We start from the raw sequence: 14,518 nt of genomic DNA, 5'->3' as shown, positions 1-14,518 counted from the left end.
CGTTTTTATGCCTTACTATACTATGACATTTTTATGACTTCTTATGCCTTACTATACTATGACATTTTTATGACCTCTTATGCCTTACTATACTATGACGTTTTTATGCCTTACTATACTATGACATTTTTATGACTTCTTATGCCTTACTATACTATGACATTTTTATGACTTCTTGAGCCTTAATAAACTATGACTTTTTTATGACGTTTTTATGCCTTACTATACTATGTCGTTTTTATGACTTTTTTTGCCTTACTATACTATGACGTTTTTATGACTTTTTTTGCCTTATTATACTATGTCGTTTTTATGCCTTACTATACTATGACATTTTTATGACTTCTTATGCCTTACTATACTATGACATTTTTATGACCTCTTATGCCTTACTATACTATGACGTTTTTATGCCTTACTATACTATGACATTTTTATGACTTCTTATGCCTTACTATACTATGACATTTTTATGACTTCTTGAGCCTTAATAAACTATGACTTTTTTATGACGTTTTTATGCCTTACTATACTATGTCGTTTTTATGACTTTTTTTGCCTTACTATACTATGACGTTTTTATGACTTTTTTTGCCTTACTATACTATGACGTTTTTGTGACTTTTTTTGCCTCACTATACTATGTCGTTTTTATGACTTTTTATGCCTTATTATACTGTCTTTTTCATGACTTTTTTTGCCTTACTATACTATTACGTTTTTATGACTTTTTATGCCTTACTTTACTATAACGTTTAGATGACTTTTTATGCCTTATTATACTATGACTTTTTATGACTTTTAATGCCTTACTATACTATGAAGTTTTTATGACTTTTTATCTCTTACTATACTATGACGTTTTTATGACGTTTGCATGCCTTACTATACTATGTGCCTTATTATACTATGACTTTTTATGACTTTTAACCTTACTATACTATGTCGTTTTTATGACTTTTTATGCCTTACTTTACTATAACGTTTAGATGACTTTTTATGCCTTATTATACTATGACTTTTTATGACTTCTTATGCCTTACTATACTATGATGTTTTTATGCCTTACTATAATATGACGTTTACTGACATTTTATACCTTACTATACTATGTCGTTTTTATGACTTTTTATGCCTTATTATACTCTTTTTCATGACTTTTTATGCCTTACTATACTATGAAGTGTTTATGGCTTTTAATGCCTTACTATACTATGAAGTTTTTATGACGTCTTATGTCTTACTATACTATGACGTTTTTATGATTTTTTATGCCTTACTATACTATGACCTTTTTACGCCTAACCATACTATGACGTTTATTGACGTTTTATACCTTACTATACTATGACTTTTTATGACTTTTTATGCCTTACTATACTATGACTTTTTATGACTTTTCATGCCTTACTATACTATGATGTTTTTATGCCTTACTATATTATGACATTTTTATGACTTTTAATGCCTTACTATACAATGAAGTTTTTATGACTTTTTATGTCTTACTATACTATGACTTTTTATGACTTTTTATGCCTTACTATACTATGACGTTTATTGACGTTTTTTTGCCTTACTATACAAAGACGTTCATTGACGTTTTCATGCCTTACTATACAATGTCGTTTTTATGACTTTTTATGCCTTACTATACTATGACCTTTTTTTACTTCTTTCATGCCTTACTATACTGTGACTTTATTTTTGACTTTTTCATGCCTTACTATTGTTGGAATATTTCAGGCTATTAAACCTAAAACTGTTTAATGATTTATACTAGTGGATATTTAGGTGCTAAGGGTGAGTTGTGGTTTAAACATCTGCCTCAAGGAAACTATTTACAACCACTGATAAGGACCACTCTATGGGCATGTGTAGGGGGCAGCCGGAGGTAACAGAGGTAGAGAAGTGGTAATTTATGTGTAAACACTAACTGTCTTCTTTTTGGCGCGCTGAGTTTTAGGTTTCACTTAGGGTCGGAGTCAGATGGGAAGGAGGAAGCCAGCAGAGCCAATCAGAAGACGACAAAATGCCCATGCACATTTCTTTGTTTTTATCTGTATAAATACACTGGATCAGGGAAAGTTAGGTTGTCAGACTGTGGACTGACCAACACTTGTTATTGGTTAGGGAAATACACATCTGATCCAGAATTCTGTATTTGTTCATTGCTTGCTGAAAAGATTCACTAAACAAATTTAACTAAATTCTTTGGTGTGGACATTCACTGGTCTTTTGAGTATTTTGAACACTGCACACACCCCGTGGGGGGGTGAGAGTTTTTTCCTCCAAACAGCAAAAAGCTCCTTCACTATAGACTTTTTTATGTTTTTTACTTTTTTCATGCCTTACTAGACTATGACGTTTTTTATATCTTACTATAGTATGACTTTTTTCATGTTTTTATGCCTCACTATACTGTGACTTTTTTTGACGTTTTCATGTCTTACTATAGTATGACGCTTTTTTGACTTTTTTTTGTCTTACTATAGTATCACTTTTTTGACCTTTGCATGCCTTACTATACTATGACGTTTTCATGACTTTTTATGCCTTACTATACTATGACCTTTTTACGCCTTACCATACTATGACATTTATTGACCTTTGCATGCCTTACTATACTATGAAGTTTTTATGACTTTTTATGTCTTACTATACTATGACTTTTTATGCCTTACTATACTATGATGTTTTTATGACTTTTTATGCCTTAATATACTATGAGATTTTTTTGACGTTTTCATGCCTTACTATACTACGCGTTTTTATGACTTTTTATGCCTTATTATACTATAACGTTTTTATGACTTATGCCTTATTATACTATGACCTTTTTATGACTTCTTATGCCTTACTATACTATGACATTTTTATGACTTCTTATGCCTTATTATACTGTCTCTTTCATGACTTTTTATGCCTTACTATACTATGTCGTTTTTATGACTTTTTATGCCTTAGTATAGTTTGACGTTTTTATAACATTTTATGACTTACTATGATGTTAGGTTTTTGACTTTTTCATGAGTTAATATAAGGATACAATTTTTGGCGTCTTAACGAGTAATATTTTCTGTAGTTTTATAAGATTTCCTATAATGTTATGTTTTCTTGACATTTTCACGCCTTATTATAGTATCACTGTTTTTGACGTTTTCATGACTTACTATACTATGACTTTTTTTTTACTTTTTCATGTCTTACTATAGTATGATTTTTTTTTACGTTTCTTTTTACTTTTTTCATGCCTTAGACTATGACGTATTTTATATCTTACTATAGTATTTTTTTGATGTTTTTGTCTTACGATACTGACTTTTTTTTTTTTTTTTTTTTACTTTTTTCATGTCTAACTATACTATGATGTCTTTAGTTTTTACGCCTTGGTATACTATCACGCTTTTTTGACATTTCATGGCTTACTATAGTATGACGTTTTATGCCTTGATGTTGAGATTTTCTGACATCTTATGACTTTCAATACTATTGCATTTTTTGACTTTTGTCTTTATACTATGACGTTCTTACACTGAACTCGTTATTCTTCAGTATTTCACACTCTTCGTCACTTATCAAACTTTAATCAGCAGTGAGACAGAGACGTTTAGTGACAACGGTTTCATGAGGATCAACAGGAACTTCTCTCCTCTGATAAAAAATATGAACCTTTTATCTTCATCAGATTCAGATTAGTCTCAGGAAGATGGTCCCAACAGCGCCACCATGTGGTCAGTTGCAGTTACAGCTTTTTTGAAACCAAACACGTTCAGATGACGTGTCGAGTGAAAACAAAATTTATTTCGAAATGTGATTTGTTTTATTTTTCTGGTCTTAAACATCAAACTGACACCTGTCTACAGAGCTCCTCCCCCTCACCTGTATTGAGGTGAAGCTGTAGGCCTGGGACTCTTGAGCTGCATGTCGTCATGGAAACAGCTGCATACCTGAAACTATACCTATACCTGAAACTGACTGGTTCACTGCTGACATGCCAACCGTTGTCTGATGAAGGTCTTCACAGGTTGATCCTGATCCTCCAGACCTGAACCCACAAAACCAGAACCAGCTGATGGAGGAAGAGTTCTGATACTAAATCAATACGTAATAAGGTTTAACGTTTGAATCTCAAGCATCAAACATTAAATGAAGACGAGGTTGGCTCCTCAGATGATCAGACCAATCAGTCGCTTATACATCAAACATGTTGATCAGTGATCAGCTGATTACCCCTGGAGCAAGGTTGTCTCTGATAAATAATTTAGTTTATAAAATGTCAAAAGTCATAAGGTGGTGTTTTCCAAGTAGAGCTGCTGTGATTAATCAATCAACAGAAAATTAAATCGGTTATAATTTGTAACTTTCCACATTAAAATAAAAACTAGATCTATGTTCTAATGTTCTATGTTGTTGAGTTGTGTTCTTATATCATCAAAAATGTTTGTGTGTATTTTTTAGTATAATATAGTATATATATACTCGCTTGGTATATATTACTATATATCATATATATACTATATATATATATATATAATATATAATACTAATATATATATATATATATATATATATATATAGTATAATTATATAATATTATATATTATATATATAATATATATATATATTCACTATATATAATATATATATATATATATATATAATATATATATAATAATTATATATAATATTATATACATTATATATATATACTAACATGATATATATATATATATATGTATGTGTGTGTGTGTGAGTGTGTGTGTGTGTGTATTATAATCAGCTGGTGTGTTGGTCGAGGAAAGGACGACACCTCTGTGGAAAATTCAGCCGCTAGTAAAAACCTCCTGAACCACTGACGGAATCAAACCAGGAGAAGCTGAAAACTAAAACTCCCATGATCCCACACTACCCATGACGTCACCATACACTCTTATTGTTTTGATTTAGAGAGTGACAGACTGAGTGTTAATTGGGGGCTGGGGGAGAGAGTGTAGTCTCGTCCAGATACAAATAAAAACACAGACATTTATTGTGCCAGGATCTACTGTACATACTGAAACATACTGTGGTCCTTAGATAGTGAATTACAGCAGCATGTAGTGAATCATATAAAAGGCTAAATGGAATGCTTTGTTCAGTAATACTGATCTGTACCATATAAAGAGGAGGAGTCTATTACATCATCATCATCATCATCATCATCATCATCATCGCTCTGACTCAGAGGTATCATTCACTGCTCTATGACCAGGTTCCTCTTCAGGCCTACCTGAGCAGGTGACCTCACAGGAAGTCATGTTTCCTGGTTCAGGTGGAGTCTGTGGCTGCGACAAACAGCCGCTCCGTCTTTACGGGGGGGGGGGGGTCACGCAGTGCTTTTGGTGGGCAGCTCTGTGCTGTTGTGTCTCGTCTTGCGTGACGTGCCGTCGTCTCGCGGCCGGGCTTTCTGCAGGTTAGACATAGCGGCAGTGCGCTCGATGTCGATGAGGGCGTAGAGCTCGGTGCGGCGGGTGGGGAGTGGGTGGGGGGTAGCGGGGAGGTGGGGGTGCGGGGCGTGTGGGGGTTGCTGCCGTCCGAGGCGCCCTTGTTCCCAGCGCCGCTGTCCATCTCCACCTCGATGTAGTTGAGGGTTTTGGGCGGCTCAGCGTGGCCCGGCAGTGGCGGCCGGCGGAAATCAAAGTTGAAGATGGTGGGTCCGTCAGCGCGGCGGCGGGCTGTGTCCGGCCGATGGGCGCTGAGCGGCGCCGTCACGTTCTCCGTGTTGACGTAGTTGTGCGAGGGCTCGAGGGCGGCGGACAGGGGATGGGAGTAGGAGTGGTGCAGCAGGCCGTGGTGGGGGTGGTGGTTGTAGCCATTGAGCGACGGCGTCTTCAGGCCACCGCCATTCTCCTCCTCCTCCGAACTCGGCTTCCTCGCCTCCCACACCGGCGGCAGCGCCGGCAGGTTCTCGTAGTCCAGCAGGGCGGTACGCCGCTGGGCCGAGTTGTTGACATTCTGCGGGTCAGGAGTGAGGGGGGGCGGGCGATGGCGGCGGGGAGCTGTCGACGGGTTGGAGGAGGAGGAGCCATTGGAGTGCGGGGGAGCGGGCTCGGGCTCGGCGGGGGCCTCGGCGTGGCCGTTAGTCTCTTGCGGCTCCTCGGCCTCCTTCAGCTCCTGCTGTCTCTTCTCCATCAGCTGCCTCTGAACGGGGGTGGGGCCCAGGACAAACCGCACCCCCTGAGGCTCCAGCAGCACCTGGGGCTCCGGCTGGGGGGGCGGGGGCGGGGGCTCGGCGCGGACCCTGGGAGGAGGCGGGGGGGTGGGAGGACACTGCGACTGGGGAGAGGTGGGACTCTCCAGGGGGGTGGTGACGGTCAGCGGACTGGGCTGGTCCTCCAGGAGACCGGTGGTGTTGACGTAGGTGTGGACCTGGACACAGACAACAGGGTCAGGACACAGACCTGGACCTGGACTTGGTTATTGATTGATTATTGATTATCAGTGATCAAAGCCTCACCGCTTCATCAGCCACCAGCAGAGGGTGAGTCGACTCCTCCCCCACAGACGGCAGACGGGTGCTGGCCACAGACGGGTGACGGCTGGAGGGGTGAGACGGAGCCTCACCCACAGAGGGGATCCTCGTCACCCCGTTAGGAACCGAGGGGACAGAGTAACCCAGAGCTGAGGACACACACACACACACACACACACACACAGACACACACACACACACACACACACACACACACACACACACACACACACACACACACACACACACACACACACACAGACACACACACAGACACACACACACATACAGACACACACAGACACACACACAGACACACACAGACACAGACACACAGACACACACAGACACAGACACAGACACACACACACAGACACAGACACACACACACAGACACACACACAGACACACACACACACACACACAGACACACACACACACACAGACACACACACACACACAGACACACACACACACACACACACACACACACACACACACAGACACACACACACACACACACACACACACACACACACACACACACACACACACACACAGACACACACAGACACAGACACACACACAGACAGACACAGACACACAGACACACACACACAGTTTACTGACAGTATTCTTCAGCAGATGAAAACATGTGTGTGTGTGTGTGTGTACCTGCAGGAGTGTGTGTGTTGTGGTGCTGGGGCTCCAGCACCGCCTCCTCCACCACACTGATGCTGTGGCTGTGCATCACCTCCTGCAGCATGTTGAAGATCTCTTCAGCTCGAGAACATTTGAAGGCAAAGATCCCTGAAAACACAGAACAAGGTTCATGTTCCACTGTGTGTGTGTATTTGGGGGAGGGGGTCCTCTCCTAGTCCTGAGACCACCATCAGGTGTGGTTCTAGTCCTCACCTGGTTCACTTCTCACCTGTAGCCGACAGGGATCCAGTGTATTCGGAGGACACACTGGTGATAAGTGACTAAAAAGTTGTGAAGCATTGAATCAGGGTGGAGGTGATGACATCATGAGTCTGAGCTGCTGATGAACTGAGATCAGTGAATGATATAAATTAGAAGATTATCTGGATTTAGCTAAAATATTCATGTCAATCATAGATAACGAGCTGATAATTACTGCAGTACTAATACAGTACACAGGAGTGCTGTCATGTTCAGGTGGATGAAAGAACAGGTAGAAAGATCAGATGGACTGAGACTTCACACTGAACATGTGACTTAAAATAGGTGGAACGATTACTCGCATTTATGATATTATCGCGATATGATAAAACCCGATTTCCTAACCGCAAAGGCTGCGATTACACTCTGGTCACGTGACATGCAAGATAGAGTAGAGGCGTCGGCTAAAGGACGGAGCAGCAACATGGCACGCTTGACTGTGACCTGTCGGCCTCGGGCTCAACAGAACACAACACCACTAACCTGTATCAGCTTTGAGAAATACACTGGAGAAGCCTGTCGTACATATTTTAGCCAGGTCGCCGTATCGGAGCTGTATAAAAAATGCAAGCGAGACTTTTACACTACTACAACTGACCTGTGGTCAACCATACAGCGGAGCCCTGTCAGAGTCTTACGGTGCATTAAGCTCGCCGACCTCCCAGACGACCACACAGGGGGAAACATTGCAGCCATGACAGAGGCGCTTGCCAGCTGGGATCTCCATGAAGAGAACCATGTCTGCATAACAGACAGTTTGACATGTTTACAAATCAGCCAATGAACTACTGTGATTGAAGTAGTAAAATAAAAATATGTCATTCATATCCATTCATGCGTCATCTAATTTCATCATGACACAGTTTATGTTTAATCTATCTAATATTGTGTTAGTGATAATATAGAACGATTTAATGCTTGTGTTGAAACATAAAGAAGATAAGGAACTTAAAAAAATAATCACATTGCCATCACAATATATAAAAATATTTTAAAAAAGAATTAAAAAAAAAATTCAAGTTATTACTTTGACATGACTAGAGATTTTGCACTTTTACAATAAGAAGCTTAAATTCACTGAGGTGCATGAATGCAGCAGGAGCAGCAGCTGAACAACTGTTGATCCCAAAACAGTTTGATGTTGTCTGTTTTCATCAGGACGTCATGATAAATAATTCTGTAGAGCAACACTGTGATAAACTATATTATATAAATATGATATTTAAATATCCTGAATGGAACATTAGTAATTAAACAGTCATAGCTTGTTTGTGTTAATGAGCTCAGAGTTTCACACAGGTGGAGGATTTACCTGTGAAGAATGCAACCCAGGTTATTCTCTGTAGCTACAATTTACAGATGTCCCTGAATGCCTCACATGCCAGGGACTAGTGAGGTAGATTTGAAACAGAAAAAACACCTGGTTCACTGTGGCTGTCGTGTTGTGTGTGTGTGTGTGTGTGTGTGTGTGTCTGTGTGTGTGTGTGTGTGTGTCTGTGTGTGTCTGTGTGTGTGTGTGTCTGTGTGTGTCTGTGTGTGTGTGTGTCTGTGTGTGTGTCTGTGTGTGTCTGTGTGTTTGTGTGTGTCTGTGTGTGTGTCTGTGTGTGTCTGTGTGTTTGTGTGTGTCTGTGTGTGTGTGTGTGTCTGTCTGTCTCTGTGTGTGTGTGTGTGTGTGTGTGTGTGTGTGTCTGTGTGTGTGTGTGTGTGTGTCTGTGTGTGTCTGTCTGTCTGTGTGTGTGTGTGTGTGTGTGTCTGTGTGTGTGTATGTCTGTGTGTGTGTGTCTGTGTGTTTGTGTGTGTCTGTGTGTGTCTGTGTGTGTGTGTGTCTGTGTGTGTGTATGTCTGTGTGTGTCTGTGTGTGTCTGTGTGTTTCTGTGTGTGTCTGTGTGTGTCTGCGTGTGTGTGTGTGTCTGTGTGTGTGTCAGTGTGTGTGTGTCTGTGTGTGTGCGTGTGTGTCTGTCGTGTTGTGTGTCTGTGTGTGTGTGTTTGTGTGTGTGTGTCTGTGTGTGTCTGTCTGTCTGTCTGTGTGTGTGTGTGTGTGTCTGTGTGTGTCTGTGTGTGTGTGTGTCTGTGTGTGGCTGTCGTGTTGTGTGTGTCTGTGTGTGTCTGTCTGTGTGTGTCTGTGTGTGTGTCTGTCTGTCTGTCTGTGTGTGTGTGTGTGTGTGTGTCTGTCTGTCTGTGTGTGGCTGTGTGTGTGTCTGTCTGTCTGTGTGTGTGTGTGTCTGTGTGTGTGTCTGTGTGTGTCTGTCTGTGTGTCTGTGTGTGTGTGTCTGTCTGTGTGTGTCTGCGTGTGTGTGTGTCTGTGTGTCTGTCGTGTTGTGTGTGTGTGCGTGTCTGTGTGTGTGTGTGTCTGTATGTGTGTCTGTCTGTCTGTGTGTGTCTGTCTGTCTGTCTGTGTGTGTGTGTGTGTGTCTGTGTGCCTGTCTGTGTGTGTGTGTCTGTGTGTGTGTGTCTGTGTGTGTGTGTCTGTGTCTGTGTGTGTCTGTCTGTGTCTGTGTATGTGTGTGTCTGTGTGTGTGTGTGTGTGTCTGTGTTTGTCTGTCTGTCTGTGTGTGTCTGTCTGTGTGTGTCTGTCTGTGTGTGTGTGTGTGTGTCTGTGTGTGTGTGTGTGTGTGTGTGTGTGGACACAGAGCAGTATTTTCTCCTGTTCACTCTGAGCTGTGTCAACATTGCTGTCAGCAGAACTGATGATGTCACATGTTGTGGATGATGTCATCATCATGACACCCTGTAATGACCAAGCAGTTTAAGGTGACACGTACCTTGACCCGTCTGGCAGCGGCGACCGCTTTCGAACGAGAACAGGTTGGAGTCGTAGCCATAGCGCCGTAGGCACAGGTAAGGCCACCTGACGTCATCACGGCGATGGGTGTGGAGGACGAGCTCGGCGTCAGTCAGCTCCATCACACCAGAGCCCAGCTCGTTCCCATCGTCGTCTACGTTGATCACCTGGACACAGAACAGAGAAGGGGGGCACAGACCGGTCACTGTGACATCATCACTGAAGGGTCACTGTGACATCACTGTAATGTCACTGTGACATCGTCAGTGTGACATCACTGTTGATGGTGGAAAATAAGATTGAACTGTAAGGACACGTTACTGACGACTTGATTTAAACTTGTGAATCTTATTGAGACATTAGCAACATTTGCGTTGTTCTACATTGTAACATCGACGTAATAAATGAATAAATTCATGAGGTTTCTATAAAGATCAGCTCTACCTGTGATTAAGACAGAGCAGAGGAGCACAATCTCGTTTCTCCAACTGTTTCATTGCAAAAAAAGGAACATTCATCACAATCTTTAAGAAAAGCTGTGGTGAAATTAAGTATTTTAGCCGCAACAATCCCAAAAAAAGCCTGAAATCATGGAGGGACTGGTTTATAATGAATATTATATTATTATTAGCTGTTACTTCTACTTAGAAAGTGTGGATTGAATCATTAGAGCGGTGGAGAAGAGAAGGCTCATGTGGACCTGCATCTGTCAGGGTTAGAGAGAGTTCACTGATGTACCAGAGATAACGAGCAGCTCCAGTCATTAAAGTCAGTGATGAGGAGGAGCACAGAGAGGGAGGGTCAAAGAACGTGATGGGGAAGAGGTGCACATCTCACTGTGGGATTCAGTGTGAAATGTCACAGGTTTGATCCCGTCTGTATCAGAGCCGTTACTTTTGTGTGGGACGTGACCCAGTTTAAATGTTTCTGCTCCACCCCGAATGTGTCAAAGGCTGCAGACCAATCAGCTGTCAGCTTCAGGGTTGAACCGACATGACGGTGAGAGAAAAGGTTTAGAGTCGGGTGAAGTTGTTTCACTGGTGGAAAGTTTGTGAAGCTTCACAGTCATCAGTGAATAATCCGGGGTGTGTTCCAACAGGCTGAGGCAGGAACTCACCTTGAATTTACTTTGATGATTATCTGGAATTGACTCTTTCTCTGGACAGCTTAGACAGCTACCCATGGCTTCTTCAGAGCACCATCTGACGTCTGGGACACGACACAAACACAGGTCAGACCCACAGCAGAAAAACACTCTAGACATCACAGTGACATGTGACAAGAAGCTCACCTAGATCCTGCCTCCGGTAGCTCTGGTCCCATCCTCAGAGCCTGAGGGACGCTCATGCTTTAGTGAACCTGCAAACATCAACAGAGACCTGGACACCGACAGACACCGACAGACACCCACATCAGCGACAAGAAGACACTTTCAATCATCCAGCATGTCATTATGGTGACGTGAAGCACAGTTGACTGGACAAAAATAACTACTGATGAACTTTTATAGACCTGATAATAGGTGTATTGATCGTCTTTGAAGTTCACGTTTTCCAGTCTGAAATGAAACATTTACGCTTTTCTTTTTTTTTTTTTTTTTAAATGTGTTTAAATTGTGAATCAAAAACCTTTCTCACTTTGAATTCTATCAGTTTTATTTCTATGGTCCATGCCCTGATCAATATGATGTGATTAACAGCTTTCAATCAATGAATCAATAAATTGTAACTGTAACTGGATCAATGACAGTTTAAAAAAATATTTCTTAGTTTCACAAGTTTGATTATTGAATGTTCAGCTCTGGTCATTTATACTGGTAACACACTGATGATCGATGAGTGATGCAATGATTAATAGATCAATTGATTAACTGGCTGAAAGACTAAAGACTGAAGAATAACACAGAAAACTGGAAGAAACATTAGCTGATATAATCCAGTGATTATTTGTCTATGTCCTCATATTTAATATTGACGATTAATTGGAAAAATAACTGGGAGATGAAGCAATAATCGTTAGTTGCAGCTCTTATCAATAGCTATTGTGGTCAATCATTTAGTCAGATCTAAAGATCTCACTGGAGAAACCACAGGATGTTTGATTTCCTTGTTATGATTGGCATTAATAATCAATCATGTTATCATCATTGATTAACAGTTAAACTTCCTGTCATCTGTTTTCTGTCTCAACGTCTTTGGGGTTTTGGACTAAACAGGAAGTGAAGACTCTGACTGAGACTATCACTATTTTCTAACATAATAATCAGCTGATTAATTAATATTGAAAATAATCATTAGTTGCAATCTATTTAAAGTCTGAGTTTTTACTAGAATAAACAAACATGAAGCATCACTGAGCTCTGCTGACCGATCACTAACTAACTAACTAACTAACGTGTCAGCAGAAAAATTAACACATACGTTTACTCTGTGTTGACTGTGACTACCCGCAGGCCTGCTGCAAACCACTGATTTCAGTTAGTGTGTGTTTGTGTTTCACTCAGTCAGGGTGTTTACCAGCCCCGACTCTGAATAAGTTCACTAACTAACTAACTAACTAACCAACTAACTAACTAAACGAGCAGACACACCGAGTAGCGACAGGCTAACGTTAACTTTGTGACAGAAGTGTGTGTGTGTGTGTGTGTGTGTTAGGTGTGTGAGTCACCTAACTGTGTGTAATGGCAGCTAGTTAGCACGAAGCTACGCTTGTGTGTGTGTGTGTGTGTGTGTGTTAGGTGTGTGAGTCACCTAACTGTGTGTAATGGCAGCTAGTTAGCACGAAGCTACGCTTCAATAAGCTAACGCTCATTTCTGGTGATTAGCTCCAAGGCTACAGTTAGCTCCCACACACCGACGCTCTCCGCCCGCTAGCCCGTAAAGAAACGTGAAAACACGGCTCCTTTCATCCAGCCGTACTCACCAGGCCCCGTCAGCGTCTTGGAAAACAGCGGCCAGTCTTTTCCACACAGCGGTGAAGCAGCTCAGGTTTGTCCCCGACCGACGCTGGCAGTAGACGGAGGAGCCAGCTAACGTTAGCCGCTGCTACACCCGCAGATCCTCCATCTTTCCTCTGCGCTGCCAGAGCGCCAAAAAACAATCACAACTTCTTTCAAAGCTCTCTAACGGCCCCGTTTGTGCCAATCAAACTGCGAAAAACGGTTTAAATCCATCGACACTCCTCCGTGCTTCAACGTGGGGTGGGAGGTTCCGTCCAAACGCACTTTTTTGTGGCAGAAAACCAAGTTTTTGACGGTGGGACCGAGTCTCCGCTGTTAGCCTGTCGGGCTAAATCACTGCTGCTAAACTTCCGACACTTCCAATGTGCTGAACTCCTGCGGCACCGAGCATGCGCGGTCCGTGGAGTACGGGACACACCGGGGGGGGGCAAATACATACAGTACTGTGAACACACCACAAAGTAATCTGAAATACATACAGTACTATGAACACATCAGAAAGTGAAATACTGTATAATACAGGAAAAAACTGTTCAGTTACTATACAGACATAAACGTACTAATACCACAATATAACACAACTACACACAGTATACACACTGTATACATCAGTATAAATCAGTGTGTGTACTGTGTGTACAGTGTGTACATTATGTACTCTTACTGTGACTGTGATGTCAGTGAAGTCACCGTCTTGACTGATGATTGATAAATAATCAGAGTAAATATTTCTACATGGTCTCAGCTGTTTAATGAATTGAAGTAAAAATACATGTTACACATTAAAATAATATCTTACATACAAACACATATTGATACACAACAACAGATACACAACAACCCAACATCAACACACTGTGATGAGGCCTGAACAGACTGATGAACATCCTGTCTCACCTGCTCATCATTAGTGTCTCTGTCGTATTACCTGCCTGTTATCACTCAGCTGTTTTCATTCAGGTGTTTCTATTTACTGAACAATCAACTACTGGATCAATAAAATAAATACTGTATCTACTGCTCTGTTTGTATTAACTGATCATTCAACTACTGTTTCAATAGAATATCTACCTCCTCTGCTGGAGGTATGCAGCCTGAGAGGGAAACCTGCAGTCACCACTCAGGGCTAGTATAGGTGTAGAGGGTGTAGTGTAGGTGTAGAGGGTGTAGGTGTAGAGGGTGTAGTATAGGTGTAGAGGGTGTAGGTGTAGAGGGTGTAGTGTAGGTGTAGAGGGTGTAGGTGTAGTTGGTGTAGTTTAGGAGGTGTAGAGGGTGCAGTTTAGGTGTAGTTGGTGTAGTG

General features: G+C 41.6%; 1 protein-coding gene across 1 annotated transcript; it reads right to left on the bottom strand.

The window, feature by feature from the left end:
- Positions 1–5,004: 5,004 nt before the first annotated feature.
- On the bottom strand, positions 5,005–13,626 carry LOC111233755 (fibroblast growth factor receptor substrate 2-like). The gene is given in 8 exon segments (XM_022761644.1): positions 5,005–5,521; positions 5,524–6,411; positions 6,500–6,663; positions 7,190–7,324; positions 10,240–10,426; positions 11,377–11,468; positions 11,551–11,638; positions 13,182–13,626. Coding segments are annotated over 6 exon segments (1,593 nt in total). The 5' UTR covers positions 11,443–11,468; positions 11,551–11,638; positions 13,182–13,626; the 3' UTR covers positions 5,005–5,368.
- Between the last annotated feature and the right edge of the window lie 892 nt (positions 13,627–14,518).

The sequence above is a fragment of the Seriola dumerili genome, unplaced genomic scaffold (assembly GCF_002260705.1).
Source record: "Seriola dumerili isolate Sdu_G_001 unplaced genomic scaffold, Sdu_1.0 BDQW01000417.1, whole genome shotgun sequence".
Classification (NCBI taxonomy): Eukaryota; Metazoa; Chordata; class Actinopteri; order Carangiformes; family Carangidae; genus Seriola; species Seriola dumerili.
The sequence above is the reverse complement of the archived record's forward strand: the minus strand, read 5'-3'. Positions and strand labels throughout refer to the sequence as shown.